At 38.2% G+C, this 22,448-nt stretch overlaps 1 protein-coding gene across 1 annotated transcript in view; it reads left to right on the top strand.

Annotated features, from left to right (window-relative positions):
- syt9b (synaptotagmin IXb) overlaps window positions 1–22,448 on the top strand; it is a 44,161-nt gene that overhangs the window by 1,664 nt on the left and 20,049 nt on the right. The window contains exons 2-4 of the mRNA XM_072386601.1: window positions 16,447–16,622; window positions 18,349–18,566; window positions 18,779–19,319. Of these exons, the coding sequence (XP_072242702.1) occupies window positions 16,447–16,622; window positions 18,349–18,566; window positions 18,779–19,319 (935 nt within the window). The remainder of the gene's footprint in view (window positions 1–16,446; window positions 16,623–18,348; window positions 18,567–18,778; window positions 19,320–22,448) is intronic.

Below are 22,448 nucleotides of genomic sequence, written 5' to 3'. Positions count from 1 at the left end.
AAGTATTTTTCCATTAAGCCACTCCCATATGGCTCTGGGATAAAATGTTCAGCGTGTGCATGTGAAGGTGGTCATAGCTATCAGCATGTAGGTTTATTAGTTTATAGTAACCATGGCTGAATGATCTACAGTGTTTATACACAGAGGCTCACCAATTCATTTTCCTCCTTACTGTATACATGTACACACACACTCAAATGTAGATTTGTAAAAAGCCGCAGCCCTTAAACATGTCACGATCCATTATTAAACATGGATGATAAAGAGGAGGTTCATGCTAGCAGATTGGTTCCCCAGAGACGCTGTGACCCACTTCCTGTTGTAGACTACGTACGCACACACAGTTTGATTCACAACAACCAACTGTCCCTCCGATCCCGCTCTGATCCTCAAAGTTTTGTGAGTTTCGCAATTTTGCATCTTCACAGTTACCATGGAGACCATCAAGCTGAAACCCAAACAAGTAGTTCACAATCAATAAGCAAGCACTGTTTGATCCACAGTAAATTAACCATTTACAGCCAACCATCACATCTATATGTACAGTTGCTACCACCCTTCAAATAATCATTTCATTTTGCATCTTATTTTAATAATAATATGCAAAGGAAATGGCCAGAAATTACCCCTGATTAATGTTTACCGTGACAACTTTGTGCATGTTTCACCTTAAACAGCTGCCTCTGTTTGTAGATGGGAAGGCAGTGAGGGATCGTGTCCTTATTACTGCCCTGAATACATGTGGGTGGCATGTCACTGTGGTGGTCAAGACATTTTGGCAGCTCACGCTGTTATTTAAGCGAACTAACAAAGATTTAAAAGAAAAATGAAAGTTTTATATTTTGCATTTTTTTGGTGATGGGTAAATATTGTAGCTGTGAAAACTGTAAGTGGGGCTTCTGACCTAATGCAGATATAGAATTACAGCTGCATAGTGATTTTGACCTCATCTCACCAGGTGTTAATGTCTCTCCTGTTTATCCCAAGTGTTTCAAACCTCTTTGTCTGTTGCTGTAGGTTAAGGATAAAAACAGTTGCATTTATCCTTTAATACACACTAAGAAATCAAGGTACCAGAACGCTACATATTCTTTGTTTCTCCTGTTGTTTTATAGGGTGAAAGCCCTCTTAATTTCTTGACCATACCTTTTTTAAAAGCATGTGACAAAACTGTACCTTGATGTTCCGATACAGACACGTTTCCATCCGAAACAGCATCACACCTACAAGAAATTTACAAGAGTCAGTTAACCAGTATGCTTGTTTTGGGATGTGTGAGGAAACTGGGGCACACGGAGAAAACAAATAAAATTCAAATAAAAAAAATCAACTCATTGAAAGGTGACTGTGTAAACCAGCAGACACCTGTCTGTCAGGAGTTAAACCCATCTAATTGTCTATACGTAGTTATTAAAAGGTACAAATATGGTGTCGTGATGATTTTGTACCTAGCGTGGAGAGCTGTTTGTCTCGTTTGTCTTTGTGCGGCCTTGTGATGGACCTGCAACCAATCCAGGGGGATGGATTGGCTCACTGGATTAAGCAGGTATAAAAAATGAATGGATGGATGGATTTTGCACCTTAGAATTAAACAAAGGTACACAGTATTTACCTGAAGGACCATTTCTGTGCCTTGCAGGGTACTTTTGAAATAACATTACAGTCCATTTGATACAGAAAATAAACCCTGATTAGTCTGTTTACTGTTCACAGATAAATGTAATAATCTCAGCTAAAAGCAGCTGTTGTGATCAACAGATCTACAAGCTACACCGGTTCCCATGAGTGGGTTTTTTGGTATGAAGACAATCAGTAAAATGGAATGTAAGCTTCTATTCATTCACTGGCTCTGTTTGTTTCTTCCGATTGATTCAAGTTTGTTTGATACTTGCACAGAAAGACTGTTCGTCTGATCTCTGGCTGGCTTTTCTCCAAACAATTTCTATGAAAATGGTTCTGTGAATGAAACCACCTGATCGGGTGATAAAATTCTCCCAACTGATGCCAGGAACTGCTGATGTTCAGATTTCAGCTCATGCTTGTCAGACTTATACCTCCTGGCTAAATGCTCCTGGAAATGCAACAAACTCATCAATAATATTAATACCATGGCAAATTGTTTGGAATTATTTTACATATCTTATATTAACATCATCTTATATTAAAATACTAACTCTTACTATAAGTTGTAAGTCAATAAAATCACCAATTTACTCAAATTAATTTAAAGGTCAAATTATGTACCATGAAAATCGTTCTATTTCAATATCGTTCAACTGTGCCACTGTTTGTAAGCGAGTAGCCTGCCTCATTGCAGACCCCCACAGCAGCACCAGCTGTGGTGTTAGATTTATAACACAATCACATTTTTCATCAGTTAACTGTAAAGATATCTTTAAATGTGATATAATTTTTCTATATTTTAGCCAAATACTCTCACACCCACATCACGGATTTGGGTCGGTGATTTTCTAGTTTTCTACCAAATTAAGCTGCTAAGACTCTGTTGGCTTGTGCTGCAGATGTGGGATACATAATTATTATGATGTCATGCAAAAACAGCTCAATTTATCCCGATCTTTTCTAAACAGATTTACTATTTATATGTATATTCAGGTGATGTGTTAAACTCCAGACTGTGACACAGTAAGCCACTGGTCTGTGACGAATGTCCCTTTGTGTTTGATTATGTCTGGGCTTTTAGTGCAGCTTCATTCAGGTTAATAATATGCAAACCAAATTATATAACGGCTCCCACAAATATTTCCTCTAGTCCTCTCTTTAAAAGCAACTTTTGAAGAGATCATCTCCTGTCTTAAAGCTTTGTTGTGCATGCCAAAGCTCTGCAATGTTTCAAAGTCCAAACCAAAGATTGTTCTTCTCGACCGCAGATGCTCTTGAGATTCCCAAAACACTGACTGTAGTCCAAGCTCTTCCTCCATTATTTAGTGAAGACATAATGAAACATGTTTGCATATTGCTTGCTAAATGCCCAGTTTGGCACATCGTCAAACAAAGAATGAAGCAGCTGGTTTTTTTTCAGCTGTTTTTCAGCAGAGTAGGCTTAGAGGGAGGTGAGTGTTAAAGGGACAGGAGCTAAAAACTGAGCATTTCAGGGTTAGGAGGCGTAATGCAGCATTGTACAAGACTAAATAATGCGTTTTATGAACAATAAGACAGGTAAACATATTCTAAAAGACCCCAAAATCCAATCATGAACCAGGAAATGAGCATTAATGGGCAAATAAAGCAATACTAGAGAAGTTTTTTAATCTTAAAATTCGTTTTGCTGTACTTTGTCTTTTGTTGTGCACATTATTGGGCCTGAACCTGCCCTGAAGCGCTCAGGAGCTGAAATACCGCAGTTCACAACTTTGGTTTTAAGCCCCACACCACTCTATTCCTTTGTATATATTCCTATGTATATTGTTTGGTCTCCCCATATATATATGTATATATATATATATACATATATATTATGGCACGCCGTTCAGGAAATTAATCTTTGAATATATGGAATGAAACTTTGAATATATTGAATGAACCTTGAATATATTGAATGAAACTTTGAATATATTGAATGAACCTTGAATATATGGAATGAACCTTGAATATATTGAATGAAACTCTGAATATATTGAATGAACCTTGAATATATTGAATGAACCTTGAATATATGGAATGAAACTCTGAATATATTGAATGAAACTTGAATATATTGAATGAAACTCTGAATATATTGAATGAACCTTGAATATATTGAATGAAACTCTGAATATATTGAATGAACCTTGAATATATGGAATGAATCTTTGAATATATTGAATGAAACTCTGAATATATTGAATGAACCTTGAATATTTGGAATGAACCTTGAATATATGTAATGAAACTTTGAATATATTGAATGAAACTCTGAATATATTGAATGAACCTTGAATATATGGAATGAACCTTTGAATATATTGAATGAAACTCTGAATATATTGAATGAAACTTGACTGACGTCAGACTTCACAGAAGTGCCAGCGGCCATCTAGTCTACTCCTGAGAAGTTGAAGGCATGCTGAGGTTGGCCTGATAAACATCTGCCTGGCCTGCTGTCGTAAGTCTGCCACGACTTATTCGTTAGAAGAACGGGCAGGGTTATCGGGAGAATTTTGGCCCGTACATGCTTTCGCCAATGTGTTAATGATGTCCTCATACTTTAATATTCCTCCAACAAAATTCCGAGCGGACTGGCTCATTGTCATTCGCTTTTCGCCACAGTATCCACACCTTAGACAAGATGGCCGCTGGCACATCTGTGAAGTCTGACGTCAGTCAAGTTTCATTCAATATAGTCAGAGTTTCATTCAATATATTCAAAGGTTCATTCCATATATTCAGAGTTTCATTCAATATATTCAAAGTTTCATTCCATATATTCAAAGATTAATTTCCTGAACGGCATGCCGTAATATATATATATATATATATATATATATATATATATATATGTTGGCACGTCTCTGTGCTACATACATGCCTGCTTTTCTAACCCTTTCCTTCTCAGCAGCTCTTTAGGCACCTGACCGCTGACTTGCTAAGTTTGTTTTCATCTTGACAGAACAAATATTGTTGATAATAAACCCACATATGACTAAAATGTACTGATTGATGGTACTTTGTGACCTGATATAACAGAACTAATGATGAAATATTACCAAACCAAGGTGTCACAACTGAGTATTGGGAGAGCAGGACAGGAGACCCAAATACATGCTGGTAGAATCAGTGACTGCACAGCTGACAGTCAGGAATTATGATGTAAATGTACTTTATTTATACAGCCCTTTACAACAATCCATTTCGGTGTACCAAAGTGCTTTACAGCAAGATAATAAATAAAGAAAAGAATAAATAAAACACTATTAAAAACAATAAAAGAACAGTAAAAGCAATGAAATACAACAAAATATGATGTAATGTTGGTTTTTGTCAGCAACACCGTTAGACAAGTTGTGGTAATTACTGGATATAAAATATTTAGTCACATCTAACTAGTACGTAAGATCTAGTTTGTGTCGGCAAAACCTGTTGTCAAAAAAGCTAATATGCTGTGTGAAATGTGAATAAAAAACACTATATTCAGTTTAAAGCTTTAAAGTTCACTGGATGCATGATTAGTGTCAAATCTTTTTCATTTTTTTTTTATTTTCACGGAATGATAGACTTAAAATTTGCAGTTTAAGTTAAAATCAGCACTTTTCTCTCGTTGGCTACGTGTACACAGACAGCAGTATTTACACTATTGATTATAAAGAGACAAAATTAAGTTACAATGCGTATATGAGTTGCAGACAGGATATTATATTCATATTTACATGGTATAAACCATAATCTGATTAATGACTCTCTCTCACATTACATTCTCGATCACAGTTGCAATATCTGCGCCTTCATTGTATCCTGAGTTAAACTATTCAGGTTTCTCCCTCTTTTCTTCTTGCTGCAGCCTCCCTTTTCTGAACTGAAGTCTGAGTTGCCAGATCTCATGACAGAACAAGAAACCCAATCTAAAAAGTTACCTATAATATGCAGACCTGACAACTCTGAAGCCTGGAGCATGCAGTGTTAAACTCTGATCGGTTAGAACTTTGTAAACAAGATATCTACATAATGAGAGTATCACCAGAATAGTCACAGCTTAATTCAGTTACATGGACATCTTTTATGTGATAGCAGCAATGCATTTGATGCATATAGAGGTAAAGCAGTAGCTGTGAAAGACGAGGACAGTAAATCATTCCGCATTTCAAGACTTTTATTTATAAGCATGACATTTCAAAGAATTTGGGGACCTCACTATTTAAAGTACAATGATAGTTACATATAAGGTACATAATATTACTAAAAGGCCCAGAAAATACAGTTACAGGTGGTCTTCAGGCCCCCAGGCTGCACTGCACTAAAACCAGTGAATGGGTTCAGAAAGTTTATGGCAGCGCCCACAAATGCAAATTCAAACTCTACATTGCAAACCAAACAAACATAAAATACATTTATTTGCTGTCTTTGCATTCTTTTACCTAACATCCCTCATCTGTTGGAACTAATAAGGCATTTCAGGAATCTCAGAGGCAGTGTTACTGTACAACCAATTAGGTATTTCATTTTCACATTCTGTACCTGAGCTAAGTTTGAAAGCTTGAAAAGGTGGTACAGGAGGTTTTCCACTCTTTCGCAGGAGAAAATAAATCCCCGTCTAGCCTTCTCATGCTCAAACCTGTAGCTGACAGCATGCAAAGAACTATTATAACATGTTATTTTGGTGTCAGACAGCAATGTGTTGTTTCATATTGTAAACCAGAAGAGATTGATCCAAATCACAGTCATGGGAGCAATATGCAAGTTAAAATGCAGAAAGCACTTTCATTTCTTGGTTTCCAAGTTGAGGGATTGATTAAATGTCAGGAGAACTAGGTTAGGTTTCATTACACCCTTGATTGCATTTTCGAGGTATTGTTGCTGAGCAACATAACATTATTAGATATTTGGTTTAGAAATCTTTGAGCCTCTGGTGATATTCTTGTGTATTCCCAATAAAGTTAATGACTCTCTCCCCTCATCTTATCTCTTCTCTTCTCTGCTACATGTGCATGTTTTTCTTTTCATGAACCCCAGACCTTTTCCCCCACTCATGCCTGTAAAATGTGCTTCCAGTATATTATTCATGGACCTCTACACTCTCATACCCTTTAAACTCAGCCATTGTGTCATTAGCTGGGGTATTTCTATGGCAAGAACCTTTCCAGGACCCAGGGTCTTTTAATGGGTCTTTTCCTCGGCCCCCTCTATTCCAACAACTGGAACAAGCTGCTAAAAAGAGCTATGAGGTGTAGGGAAATAGCACTTGGGGCGGGGCTTGCAGCTCTGAAAATTTCTGAATGGTGGCGTATCCCCAGCATTATTTCCACCTTTCTGTTTCAGTCATCTCAGGTTTGATATGAGTCACATGCCTCATCTGTCCCTCTTTTTCAGAAACTCCAGATACATACTATTCATGAAATCAATATCTCTCAAATATGTGTTTTTATTTACAAGGTATATTCAAGGTATAGCACTTCAAGGCTTATTTTAAATCAAATTCACAAATTCACTAATCTTATTCAACCCGACAATCTTTAGATCTTCATCCTCCAAGATTGCTGATGTGCAGGGGTCAATTTACTATCAAATGTAGGGGTTCCAGATTATGGAATAGCTTTTCCTATCTGGCAAAGAATTGCTTCTCTATCAAATGTTTCAAAAGATGTTTAAAAGCCCATTTAACTGCTGTTTGGAAACTCTAATTCATACATGAAACACACTTTTTTTTATCATGCTTATATTTTTGTTTTTACATTGCTATTTTTGTTATTGTCATTATAACCTGTTGTTGGTGTTATACATGTTTTTTTTTCTATTATCAGTTCGTTATTACTTTATGTGGTTATAATATTCTCTGTATGTTCATTTTTTATTCCTTAATTATGAAATTTTAATTATAGGTGGAGGCTTTAAATAAGCCCACCTGCACTTTACGTTATTTGCTATCTTTGTTATTTTCTATGTAATTTTAACAAAAATGAAAAAATGAATAAATAAAAAAATAAAATAAATGTCTACAAGTTGTGCTGCAGTTACTCGTTACTGTTTGTGAATACAATATTCAAGCTAAAACTTTTATCTTCAGAGCTCCAAAATATATGAGGATGCAGATCTTATATTTAAATATTTAAATAAGAAAACCAAAAATAGTGTAGACATGCGTAACATTAAAAGATTCCAAGGGATTGGAGCTGACAACACTTCCTCTTGCTGAGTGAGAGGCAGCTGAGAAGACACAGCACGCAGCGCGAAATGTGCTTGTGTGAGCTCCTAAATTAGAGGTTTCTCTGATTATGAAGCGTTAATCCCTGATCTTTTTCTCAGATAATACACAAATAAGAAAACCCAACAGAAATATGGAACATGGATACATTTTTGAATCAATGCAGCGCATTTTCTTGTTTGTAGGTTGGTCTGATGTGTGGGGCTGAGCGCTATGTCCATAGAGGGCAGCGGAGGCAGCCACGATCTTGATAAATTTCTGATTTAGAGCAATAATATGGATATCTCCAATAGTTGTACAGCGTTTATGCTCTGAAGCACAAATAAAAATGCCCAACACCCCACAGAAAGGTGTAACATGGGCAGATTTGAAGCAGACTTCCTGATTTTAATGCCCGTCTTGGCTCATTGTGGCAGTACCGAGACACTGGCGAACACAGATGGTGCGGAGCTACACTCTACGGTGGATTTAATTAGCCTAATCTACTCTGAACCTCAGACTTTGGTGGAAATCCAGCACAGCAAGAGCTGAAATAATATTTTAGCTCGTGGGAAAAACAGTCCGTGGACATTTAAGTTGTGGCTGCTGTTTGACCCACTGCTGGCTTGGATGTTGCTTCATATTGAACTGAGGTCATTGCTGGGCTCTCCAGGAAAAGGTCGAATTTACAAACAAGTGTTTAATAAGGTGGGCCCAGGCTCTCTGACAGTGGCAGGCATTAGACTCCACAAAAAACAATCACGCTGTTATAATTATTGTTTTACTCTGTTTAATCTGCTGGCAATAATTGCACAACCTGAAGGTTGAATCCCTTTGTAGGTGTTAAAAGATATATTGAAATGACGTCAGTATAGCTGCTTTTTTTGTTCTTACTTGGGCTGTTACAATGATATAAGTTGCTGTATAAACTGCAGGAACTGTGATCGTAACTAAACTGATCATGTGCAGGGTGAAAGTCCATCCATCCATTTTCTGTTCCTGCTTCATCCTGTTCAGAGGGCTGGAACCTACCCCAGCTGCCACAGGGCATTAGCCACTGTGGTGCACGAGCGACTTCACAGGGCTTCACCAGCCAGTAGTGACAGCATTAACAAAGAACCCCTCCCCCCAACACATAATATGTTAACACAAATGCAACAAAATTAGGCAAACATAGTCAAGCTGGTGGTGGTGTTTGGAGCTAAATGTTGTCATCAGTGTGCTGAGGTACTCAGTATATGACCATCATCATTATTAAAAGTGATGGAGAGACATCAAGCTGATCTACTTATAATTTTCATGCCTGCGCAAGTAACAGTTTAAGGAAAGAAGAATGTGTCATAGTTGATATTATGACACACCCCCTCCAGTGATGCAATGGTGATGTATAGGATCAACTACTTGATGACATTTAATGACAATGTGTTGCTGCATCTTGACCTCACTCATTCAGCATCCACATGTTGAACAGTTTTCATTTCACCACCGATAAGGATGGAGGACGGATGGGGGACGGTGTTAGGCCGCTGACTGGAATGACTTGGAATCAAGACTCATTGGAGACAACATTTTCAACAGTTTTTCTTCTTCACTCTCACCTGTGATTCCTCATTTTTGTATTTCATTCTTGTTGGGTTATTAGTTTGGGCTCAGACACTATGATAATGTACAGATGGCTGTTACATTATTGCCATGAAACAACAGTCTACATATCTGTAACATACATGTATGCTGTGTTTTGCACATGTGGATAAACATAAGGTTCTTATGAGACTGGGATGCTTACTATACTATACTAATACTATCTTTGTTATATTTACATCACTACAGTGGTTTATTGCAGGTTAATGAACTGTGTAGGTCTGCATCTTGTGTTTCTCCCTGACTGGTGTCAGTTCTGCTCTGGGATGGGTGAAATGGGCTCTTGTGGCAGAAGGACTGAGGTATCCTGTCATCACAGATGATGCCAACAACCACAGGCATCATCATCAGAGAAAAAGCAAAAGTAAAACTAACAAATAGGCCAAACCATCAAATAAAAGCAACAAATAGTAGGTCCCCTGACAGCCAAATTCAGCTGCTAAAGTGTTCACGAGGGCTATGATGATGTATAGAGTCAATAATAAGCAATAAAATGAAGTAGAAAAGCACTTTGGAGTAGGGTGGCCTAAAGGCAGAGAGGAGCTTTCATGTGTGTTGTGTAGTTGTGTTTGACTTCCAAGGGTCAGACCGTCACATACATTAAATTAATCCTGTGTTTATGTATTTTCATTAAATTTTGATGTATTATAAAATGTATTATAAAATGGGGCTGTGACATTAATCAAATTTAGATTTTAATGATGACTTTGACTTCCTGTGATGATGAAAACAGCAGAAGCTAAATATGATAAATTTAATTTAATTATTACTTATATGTAATTTAAGTTGCCATGTTCAAAATTGATATGATGTTCTCAAATAAAAAATCTTGCTCCCTAATCTTGATTTCAATATCAGTCAAGATTTTTGCCGTAATCATGCAGCCCTACTATTACAGGATATTACGCACAAGAAGCTGAGGTAACTTACTTACAAACTTAGTTACAAACCAAATAAAAATCAGTCAGCAGAATAATAGTTAATAAGATCTGTTCTGGTTGTTCTGGTTGTAATGAAGAGCTAAATTAAGTTTGTTGACTGGACATCTGTTGGAGGACGATCAGAAAAGAAAAAGAACATGTCTTGGGAACACATGACTGAAGAAATCAGAGCTTTTCTTCCTTGAAGAATAAAAAGGGCACATATAGCGTGCCCTCACCATCGTAGAGGGCACTTGAGCATGCGTTTTGGCTCCCAAGGAGGCACTTTAGCACGTGTTTTTCAACAACTGGGCCACAAGGGGGGAACCCCTCTGTGTCAGTTTTAAACATACGGGGTACGTCTCTACGGTCACTTTCCAATGCACTGGGAACTGTTCTACGGCTGCATGTTGCCAGTTATCCTTATGCAGCAGTGACGTACCAGCTGTGCCAGTGATAAACATCAGGAATGCACGATTCTATGGTTTCCATTTATTCATGGATAAAGTTGAATTTCAATGAGTGAATTAAACCCGTGGAGCTGGCAGTGACATTTAAGTTTCAATCTCTCTTTTTGTCAGTATTCAGCTCAAATAAACCTTTCACAATGATCAGCCAGCCTACAGTGTGTCGTCTGTTTGAGCAACATCTCATCAAAGGGATATTTAGTCCAAATCAATAAAAGCAGCCATCTGTATATCAGTTCACTTTAGGGTTTCAAGCTTGATTTGCCTCAGAGAGCAGGATAGCTCTGCCAAGGCTTCTATCTGGACAATCCATTCAAACTGGTGGAAAATCCGCCTCTGATTCTCTTCCTGTGATGTGTTCATAGCAGCGAAGCATGCACGCTTTAACCAACCAGGTGGCCTCATCCAGTATAAATGATGTGTCAGATAATCTAAATAAGTGTTAATGATAGCATCACTCTTCATTCATTTGAAGAGTTGTCAAGTTATTAAGAGTTTATAGAGTGTATGAGTGTTTAAAAGCCTCACAGACACTAAATTTGAGCATAATTAAGGATTTAATCACGTTAACGCAGTTTTTCTCTGCTGGTGGGTTGTTTAATTTCTCTTTGTAATATTTTTGAAAAAAATCTATGAAACTGAAACATTTTATTAAAGTTAATTTTACAAATGCTCACACACGTCTAAAAATCTAACAAAAAAATTTGTCTATTAAGTATGTTAATTGTACAGTCTGACTGGGGCAGGATATATGTTAATAACGTCCTTATTACCCATCGCTTTGTCAGTTTTCTGTCCAACAATAACTGACTAATAGGAGTTAGAGAGTTGAGTAAAGTCTTGTTTCAGATCAAGATCAATGCATCATTTACAGACTTGTGCAGAACTTAACAATCTATTTCATCTGAATCAGGTGTTTTGAAGCAGGGAAACATCTAAAACCTGCAGGACAGCGGCCCTCGAGGACTGACTTTGGACATCCCTGGTCTAGACAGAGTTCATTCTGGTCCTAAACAGTATGTGGTCCGCGCAGTGTCAAGGCCCTGCTCTCCCCACAAAACAACAAATTTGCAAATTAGCAGGTTTTCCCAGCTTTAGCACGATGACCAATCGAGTGAACGTTATCTTTGATGAGTGGTTAAAAATTAAATGTATGACAAGAGAAAGCACCTGAGATAACACCTCAGTCAACAGTCATTTGAATTCCTTTTCAATTAGCACTGCATTTAGATTTATATGTCGACACACAGCAGACAGGCTCAATGTTTTTTACACTGCAAAACCCCAAAATAATGGAAAGCTTCCAGGCTGACTGGAAGCATTGATCCATTCTGCTTTACTGACAAGTTCTGCTTTGACTTATATCCCAATTGGTGTGTCAAACTCTATACTTATACCAGTTATTCCTTTATGCACACGCTTAAAAAACAAGCACCCCCACTGCAGACAGTGACACTCATCAAAACCTCCCTGACCTTTTTTAATTATAATTGTCGACTTCCTTCAGTGAGGAGTCAGCTTACTGATTAACAGAATCCAATTAACTGGCACCGGCTCTGTAGAGTGTGGCCCTTGCTGTCTTGATTGCACCCTGCAAAAGGAATAAAAAAGGAGAGACACCCAGTGGCTTTAGAAAAACTCTAAATGAGGTAAATGACTGAAACTACACAGTTATCTGGGTTGCTTTACCCATTTTTATCAATCAAATTTATCAAAGAAAGAGCAACAGTGCTTTTTCTAAATTTAAATATAGAGGGGGAAGTCGGCCTTGAATGTAAACATGTTATTATGAGAAGAAAATACTGACATTCTGAGCTGTTATATAATTTAAATACAAAAAGCTGTGCCAGCTGAGAACACAAGCAGTGTTCTGCACATGGACACATGCTGTAGTTTGTTTGTGAAATGAATTCATCGCAGCTTGTTCTCAGCAGAGCTGCACATGAGAAATGTTTACCTGTCTCATTTCACAAAACATATTGCTGACTAATGCAGAGCTAAATGTTCAGACAGATTTAGGTTTTTCCTGATTTTTTTTAGCATGTTCCTGTTCAAATCCCCCTGCATTAAATATAAAACAGAGAATGAATGTGATGTAACAAACTAATGAAAAATTGATCGAACTCTTAAAACTATAATTTTACATTTTCTCCCTTAATGAGATGCAATGCAGTTTCAGATAACAACATCTATGGATAAAGCATCTATAATAAAACAATTTAAACTCCATTTATAAATATGTCACTCACCATTATCACTCCAATTCAGATCAACTTTACAAATAATTTGAACCTCCTTTATGTTTTCTTATTTTTTTTTACCTGAATAGAGTAATTAACATAGGACCTTTTCAAACAAAGCATGTCTCTGCACACAACACGGCATGACGTACCTTCATATTCTCTATATAAGAGCAGACCAATTACCATTTTCCACATGTATGGAAGAGAAGGCGTTAAAGCTCTTCCAACATTTGTAGTATTAAAATCCAACTCCTGTGGTTATCAATCCCCTAAAAACCGTGTTCCTCAAAATTGCATATTTTCCCTTTTTTTTCTCCATGAAATAAACGAGAATTTAGCCACAAATATACTAATCTGACCATTCCCATGGCCACTAGCAGTAGCCCCAGTAGCTGAGGGAAGATTTATAAACTTAAGAACTAAATCATTGTTGGATCACAGAGCAGAACTGTTGCTGCAGCGCTGCATTTGTCCTGACATGTTCAGTTCCTGTTAACAGTGATGTCATTGGCTTTGACACCTGATGCGTGATGGCATCCGGACAAAAACATGAATTAGATGGGCAAAAACAATGGGTGCATCCATGTTCGCAGCCACCTGCTTTGCTGAAGAGGCCAGTGATTGTGGTTGCTACGGAGACCATTAAGCACTCTAATCTCTTCTCTTGTGCCATTTAATTGCAGGGTCTATATCATGACTAGATGTAGGTGACCTGTTCAGCATATACTGTACGTATAAATAGCGCCGATGTACAGTGAAGCTTTTGAAGTGTCTTCTCAGTTGTTCAAAATATTTTTGGCTAAGAATTCTAAAGATGAATGAAACCTACAGATGAGTAAGGAGTGCAAACATTGCATAAATTGAGCTATTCCTTCTCTTGTTTTTCTCTTTGTTTCAGCCTTTGAGGCACCTTAGATTGTGTGTTTGCATGACAGATTTTGTATTTTATGATGCTAAAGTCCTGTTAACTACTTAGGAAAGCTGAACAGAAAAATAAAAAGATTCTCTCGAACTTCCAGGACTGAAACCTAATGGCATCCATAAATGAGCTCATCTCTCATTGGCCTAAGCACTTCCTGCATTACCATTAGGGGGAAGCTCTCAGCTCTTTTCAGCAGACAGGACAAATAATAAACATTGCAAAGGAAACTGCGGCCTGATACAAAACTCATTATGAATATGATATGCAGAATGCTAAAAATGCAGAACCATCTCATTAGTGAATAGCTGCTTGGACATTGGTTGTTGTGGTGTATTACTGGTACTGTTGGCATATTATGGAATCTGCTAAAAGATTCAGACATTTCCTTTGTCTGTTGAATCAGATTCAGAATGAAGAGCATCACAGAAAAAAGGCAGAGAGATAGATTGATACGGAGAACACTGTCATCTCTGAGCATCTTACCTCAGCAGACCATCTCAGCCGAGGTTTAGATGATTTTCTGAAAGGCTGCATCCCGAGACGGAGGAGTCAGCGAGCATTATCTGTCTGAATCTACACTGTGCTCTTACCCAGCAGTCACAGGGAGAAACCTATACTCTGCTAATGGAGAACAACACTGTTGTTCAATGATCTGAAATAACCCTCAATCCTCAAGTCTGCTTGTCACCATATTGCATATCTTCCATGGAGATGAAAAGAGATGAATAATCACCTTTAAAAGAGAGGATATCATTTTCTTTTATCAGAAATTATTTGAGCGCAGTGTTTTCCAACACAAACCTTAAAGAAGTCCCATTTTCACATTGTTTGCCACTCTGAGGTCTCAGGGTCATGTTGATAAACTGTAAATAGCTGCTTTGTGTTGCCACTCACTTCTTTGTCATCACATTTCTTTCAACCATGCACAATCCTGAGAAATACACTGGTGTAAACACATTGTGTGTGTCCAAAATACGCGAGTGTTCTACTTTTTTGTCGGCGAGTGTACAAGACTGAGGTGGAATGTGGTGTGTGCAATGTCCCAGTTTGTTGTGACAGTGTTGACTTGATTCATGCGTAGCACACATAGACTGTCTGGAACGCAGTCCTCCATGTGGACATTATGGAAGCCCAGATTAACTCGGGTTATAGCTGGTTGCAGATGCACACGTGGACAGCTGCAGGCCCAGCAGTTATTTCAGTTATTCCTATTGTCAACGCTGCAGTACAGGTGCTGCACACTTGCTCACTATTAATAAAGTCAGTGTGATCACAGCTAATTGCCAAGTACACAACCATCTAATGAGAGCCTCACGCACCCCCTCTGGCGACATTTACATCACGCAGACCCCACCAGAATCTGACACATTTGTGGAAGTGCAGTGTATAACAGTTTTGTAACAGAAGCAGCTACTGGTGTGCATCAGCTATAGTGTTCCTTCAGGGTTTCTATTAAGTGTAGGATGAGCAATAGGAAAGCAATGGGAAAAGTCCACACATGTAGAGGCAACCAAGTCTCTCTGCAAAGCTTGAGTCTTGATCATGCACATGATTTCCAGTTTTTTAATGCTACCAGACATAGAATAACTAGTAAAGTGAAAACTTCACATATCTAATGTTGAATCATATCTAAATCCACCATTGGACTTTGGGGGATGGAGTGACACACGACTTTCAAACCAAACAAGTTAGACTCCGGTCTGAAGCAGCTTTAGTTGAAATATCATTCTTGGATTAATTGCTTTCTCGTGCTGTCAGAAGCCATTTTGTTGCTTTAACTTTTACGAATCAAATGGTCAAGGTTTGTGATAACGTACCACGTAAAAAAAGTTATTTTGTTGGATTACTGGCTGGAAGCGCCGTCCTTCTCTGCCAAAAGTAGAAGATGCGTTGGACACGGTAAACATCCGTCCTAATGAAATACAGGACTTTGAAAATCATGCTGGCTGGCATGAAAAAGTACAGAATTTAAGTTCAAATATTCTGTTTTTTACCTTGTTTTATGTGTTTTTAAGATTTAAAAGTCTTTTCTTTATTATCCTTTAACATTTTCTCCAAAGCTTGAAAAGACAAATTCAAAACTTTACTGATAAAGTTAAACTTTAGCAAATATGGAAAAAATGATACACGCATTGCTGATTAGAAACATGAATCAGCCAAATCAATCCTAAACTCTCATTACTCTCTGTTGTTGAAGAATGTTTGAGAGTTGTTGTTTTTTACAACTTCAACATGAAGTTGTCACTTGTGTATAACTGTTGATATGCTCAGAAGATTAGTTTTTTCCTTCTCATGTAGCATTCGAGATAAACACAGTCTGTCCTCCCTGGAGCTCTGCTGTAGGTTTGTCTGTGCCAGCATTTTTTTAATCGGCAAATCTGTGTTCCCCGTTCACTGAGCTCCTGCCTTTTCTCTCTAGATGTATCGGTGAGCCTGTTGTCCCTGCTGGTGACCACCTGTGGTTTGGCTCTGTTCAGCGTCTCCCTCTTTGTCTCATGGAAGCTGTGCTGGGTGCCACTGAGTGGTCGTTTCCTCCCAGACATCCTCAAGGGGGCGCACTTCCTGGGAGGAGACCAACAGCCTGTCCTCACAGAGGTAACAAGAAACCTAAGGTGGAATTGTAAAAATGATTTAAAGTGAGCATATAATAAGGTAAAAATAGAATGCTTAAATGATTTTACAGTTTTGTGGAGCACTTTAAACACACCTAATTACCCCATAATGATCATCTGTGGGAATATTTTATCCAGCGGTGCTTTATTTCTGTATAAATATGACAAGAAAACTACAATTTTCACAAAAAGAACTAAAGCAAAGTAAACAAATGACACAAACTGTTGACTTATTATAATTATTATTAAGACTTTGACTGGGTCACAGTCTTGGTAGACAATTAATTCTCTCTTGAATTCATCTTATTTGGGAGTTAATTGATTTGTTAATGACCTCAAGCCATCTTGGCCCAGATGCTGCAAACTATGCCCAAACCATGATACTACAACCACCATGTTTCACAGATGGGATTAAGCTCCTATGCTGGAATGCATAATTTTCCTAAACTCAGCTGTTACGCTTCACTTGCACCAAGAAGCAAACTGTGTTCTTTCTGGAAATCAATCCGTTTCTCCTTGCAACCCTGCCATGCACATCATAGTTGTTTTGTGTTTTCCTGATTGCACTATAGCCAATGCTTAGCCAGTCTTTATCTGCTTACAATTTACTAGTTGTGACCTCACAGATGATGGATGGATGGACAAATGGATGGATGAATGGATAAATTCCTGTGCTTTAACTAAAACAAGACTCATACGTGATTGCTATCTCAGTGGTTTGAAACAACTGACCTTGATTAACCTTTATAATGAACTGCTAATCCTAGAGGTTTGTTTACTTTTGCCATACATAGGTACATTATTTTAGCTAATTCCCTACAATATATAAATTATCCGGTGTAATATTTTAGAGTTATTTGTTTTAGTGGGTTCTATTTATATAGTCAAGTCTCCAGGAAAATATATTTCATGTTTCTAGAGACCAGAAATCCATGTGTAGCTTCTGTAAGGGTTAGATAGGTAGGTTTTACTTTTTAAAAATCCACTCACACAATGACAACATACTTAATTTCCTGGCAACTGGGCTGGTATGTAGCACCAATAACAAGTACTAGAAACCAGAGGTTGCAATATTGACCGATATTGATGGGAATAGCATTTAAGGAAAAGTAATTGTTCACAGCTGTTTTTCTCAAAAGACATGGTGTTTCACATTGTGAAACAACTGTTTATTATTACTTCAAGTCTTTGCCAGTCTGAAATCATTGTTTCCACAGTGATATTTATTTAAAAACATATGCAGTAACTAGGGCTGTCATAGTTAACGCGTTAAACGCGATGCGATTAATTTTTAAAAAGGCGCGTTAATTATTTTTGATTGCAGTTAATCGTGGCCTTATCAATTGGCTAAATAAATAGGAGAAAATTCACTAAGAGTTCAGAGTTCTGAATCTGATGTGTCTAATGACTGCAGTTTTTCATTCATTTAACTGTCATTCGACCCTGTTCTGTTTGTCGCTTGTTGTCTACTACCTCTTCAGTTTTAAGACCACATTTTATGACTTTTTTTGTGCTGTGTTTTTTAAATAGACATGTCAAGTGGGTCTACAATGCACTTTTTTATTTGAAAGAAGTAAAAGATAAAAGACATTTTTCTTTGTGTTTATTTGATTCTAACTCTATTTTTTTAATATAGAGATTAATCGTAAGTTAACTAAAATGCGATTAATCGTTTGACAGTAAAACAAATATTATTGTGTGTTTTTCAGGTGGATGGGGAGGAAAGAGAGTACAGCGAGGATGGCTGCATGAAGGAGCCTTCAGGCCCCCCATCGGCTGTGGCTGTTCCAGAGTCAGGCCTAAAGATAAGCCACACTTCGCCTGACATTCCACTGGAAACCCAGACCAAGGTGGAGAAAAACCATGTTCACACTTTGGCCAGGGACAGGGTTCAGAGACAGATTACTGAGCCAACATCATCTGTGCGGTCAGTACACATCAGTCCCTGAAGGCTCTGTTCAGTTTTTGTTGTTATTGGGGGGGGGGGATTTGTTATCAGGAAGTTGACCTTTATAATATGTCAAGCCTTAGGGAATGCAGGTGCCTGTGTAGCAGCCTGGCAGCAACAATAATTCATGTTTGGAGAACACTGATTGTAAGATTGTAGGTATTTCATGACATTAAATGTCTTTCTTACAGGCACAACTCCATCCGTCGTCAGATGAACTTGTCCAATCCTGACTTCAACCCTGCTCAGTTTCAGCGCCAAGACTCTCTTTCTGGTTTGGGCCGGATCAAACCAGAACTGTACAAACAGAGGTCAGTGGATGCAGAGGACGGCCGTCGGTCTGACAGCTGCGGGCGTCTTAACTTCATCTTGAAATTTGACTTTGACCTGGAGCAGCTGATCGTGAAGATCCACAGGGCCCAGGACCTTCCCGCCAAGGACTTCTCAGGGACCTCCGATCCTTATGTCAAGATCTACCTGCTGCCTGACCGTAAGACCAAGCACCAGACCAAGGTGCACCGCAAGACTCTCAACCCGGTGTTTGATGAGGTGTTTCTCTTTCCTGTGGCATATGCCGAGCTGTCAAGCCGTAAACTGCACTTCAGCGTATATGACTTTGACAGGTTCTCCCGGCATGATTTGATTGGCCAAGTGGTGGTGGACAACTTCCTGGATCTGGCTGACTTTCCCCGGGAAACGAAACTGTGCCGGGATATACAATATGTAACCTCGGTGAGAGCTTCATTCAATTTCTTTGATTTCTATCCCTATCTGCCTTCCTCTTCTTTTACACAACTGCACCACTTTGTTAACAGTGGGTCAGTGGGGCTGTATGGTGGTTTTGGTTAGTACTGTCACCTCACAGCAAGAGGGTTTCTGGTTCAAAACTGCAGTGGGTGTGTGAGTGTATGAAGTTTGCATGTTCTCTCTGTGCATGTGTGGGTTCTCTCTGTGAACTCCGGCTTCCTCCTACTGTCCAAAAACATGCATGTTAGGTTAATTGGATATTCTAAATTGAGTCTAGGAGTGAGTGTGAGAGTAGATGGCTGTTTGTCTCTTTGTGGCACTGTGATAGACTGGCGACCCGTCCAGGGTGTACCCTGCCTCTCGCCTTATGGCAGCTGGGATAGGCTCCCACAACCCTGAATTGGAGAAACTGGATAGTGACCAAATGGCCAGAATGAAAGTGTGTTTTATAATAAATAGATTTGCAGTGCTGCCAAACCTTGAGTACTGTCCAAAATCTTTTGGAGAAAAATCTGCATAAACAATCAAAAAGGGAAAAAGGTTCAGTCAATTCCTATAATAGCAAAGGGAAAATATATCAGCAGACTCTCATCTCATTTTCCCTCCAAGTGGGACTCCAAGTTTTGAGAGGCAGGGACATAGAAATATACTTAGACACCGTTAATGTTTGATGAAAGCAGTAGGAAACACTTGGGGGTGGTGACCCAGATCTACACTGACATAAGACCGAGGTTGGCTTGACAGAGATACAGCGAGACTGTCTATATTATGTTATACACTTGGATAAATATATAGTACTGTAACTTAGATCTTCCTGCCAAGAAATCCCTCACAGTTTGGCTTCCTTGTTGAGTTAGGATTGCAGTTTGGTGTCACTTAAAGAAACTATTCACTTCTGGTTTATGTGCAAACAGTGTGACAATATTGAATGATCATAAGCACGTTTATACATATTCAGTTCATGGAAAAAGCAGGCTATGATTAACTCTAATCATTTTTCTAATTTAAGTTTATCATAAACTTCCACGACTGGTTTGAAGTCAGTGATGTTACAGGTTTTTTTTTGCTGACAGCTGCTCACATACAAGCATCGCTCTGTTACGTACAGAAACTTGGTAACCCAGTAGGATATACATTTTTAAAAAGCTTTGTAATTTCTCAAAGCTCTTACAGGGTTTTTTACAGAGTTTTATTTTATTTATCTTAAGTTTCTTTCTGCCAAGCTAAAATCACTTCCACCTTTGGTCGCAGTTGCACATAAGTGTTATTTTCTGCTACTGATAATGCTCTAGATTTGACACTTGGCTGTCATTTTATGTGTTCATTTCTTCAGCCATGGGAAAGAATAAGTCCCCTGTTTCTGATTTATTTAAACTGTAAATGCACTACTGAGCATCATGATATTTAAAAGTGCAGATGCTCAAGTAAGGAAGACAACCCAGTCAAGGATGAGGATTTAGCTTTACCAGAAATTAAGTGTCAGTAAACAATTAACACAAAGAAGTGAGGTCAGCAGCCTAGACTACTATTTAACCATCCATTTAGTTTCTTGCTCTTTGTCTGTGTTGAAATGGTTGTGCAGAGGAATTAAAACGGCTACATTTGCGTGGTGATAAGGATAAGGTGATCTGTTTTGGTTCTGGGCAGGTTGAATTGGGTTGGCTTCATCTACACGTTTCTTTCCTTTCACCACAAAAATGTAAACAATCTCATGGACATTTGAAAATGAATTAAGGTGGAATGCTCATGCTTTATTTTCTACATGGATTGGCACAGTTTAGTGGTTCTCAGACAAAATCCTCTTGTTCTTTCTCTCCTCATGACATCCCTTATAGTTTCAGATGTACTCTGTAACACACTAAGCTAACGGCTGCTAAGTGGTTCCTCTTTTTATTCCCCTAATCAACAAAGCTGTTATACACACCAATTATTTGAATGGGTTTGTTTACAAATTCCAATATTAATAGAAAAAGCATAATCTGAACTGTTCAGAAACTTAAATTCAGAGTGCCCAGATAAGGTAGAATTTACTGATTTAGTGAACGAATACAACATTTCCGTTCTTTCAGACACAGCATGTAACAATAGGAAAGATTGACTGTTTCCTTAGGTTAAGTTCAAACACACAATTATAAATGACAGAGCACAATAAGAAGAAGCAAAGGAGGATGTAAGGATGAGAGTGAAGAGGAGAGATACAGAGGGAGGAAGAAAGAGAGGGCAAGAGGGGTGATAAGAGGGAAAACACATCTTTTCATGTTCTACCCTAACATGAAGCTTAAGTAAAGTGATTACAGTCTTTAACATTGATCGCAGTAAATGTTGCCATATGCACTCATAGAAAAATATCACGCAGTGGAGTCTATGTTTAAACTAACAATAATTTCAACTTATATCGTGGAGTTTGAGTCAATAGCTAATTATCAGTTATAATATACGATAACCTTCTTCAGTGCGGCTTCACACAGATGAACCAGAAAAAGAGACTCAGATAAGCAAAAACGACAGAGTAAATAAAAAAAGAGTTGTAAACATCAAAGCATGCACAACAGGCATTAGTTGGAACCAAATTAAATAGGCTGACATTTCTGATAGAATTAACAGGCACACAATTTAAGCATCACAGACTGCTGCAGACACAAAACGATATGTTGCTTGGAAACGAGGTGATGGTTGGCGCTTTGCGAAGGCAACCGATCTCCTGCTCTCTCAAATCCTGCTTCACACGAGAAAGGCAAAAAAAAAACGACTGACCAGAGTCACAGAAACCAAATCTGGTGAGGTAACCATAGGAACAGCAGATTGACCAAGCCAAATCTGGGCAATATGAGAGCGCACTTTCAGGCAGTAACAATATATATGTAATAAAAGGAAGCTAATTATGTTCTTTTCATCCAAGCACAAAAGACCACAAACATTTCAAATTCCCTTCCACTGAAATCAAGCTTTTAACCTTGTTAACATATCCATACAATGTTCTTTTTTTAATGTGTTATGAAATACTTTGTGAGCAAAATCAGCCATCAAGGCAATGACTGGAGAGTTCTGCATTGAATCTGCAGAGAACCACCTAAAATCTGAAAAAGGCAAGGTCAGACAGCCCCTTTATTCCCC

This window comes from Leuresthes tenuis, unplaced genomic scaffold, assembly GCF_036924035.1.
Source record: "Leuresthes tenuis unplaced genomic scaffold, fLeuTen1.0.hap1 SCAF_5, whole genome shotgun sequence".
Taxonomy (NCBI): Eukaryota; Metazoa; Chordata; class Actinopteri; order Atheriniformes; family Atherinopsidae; genus Leuresthes; species Leuresthes tenuis.
The sequence above is the reverse complement of the archived record's forward strand: the minus strand, read 5'-3'. Positions and strand labels throughout refer to the sequence as shown.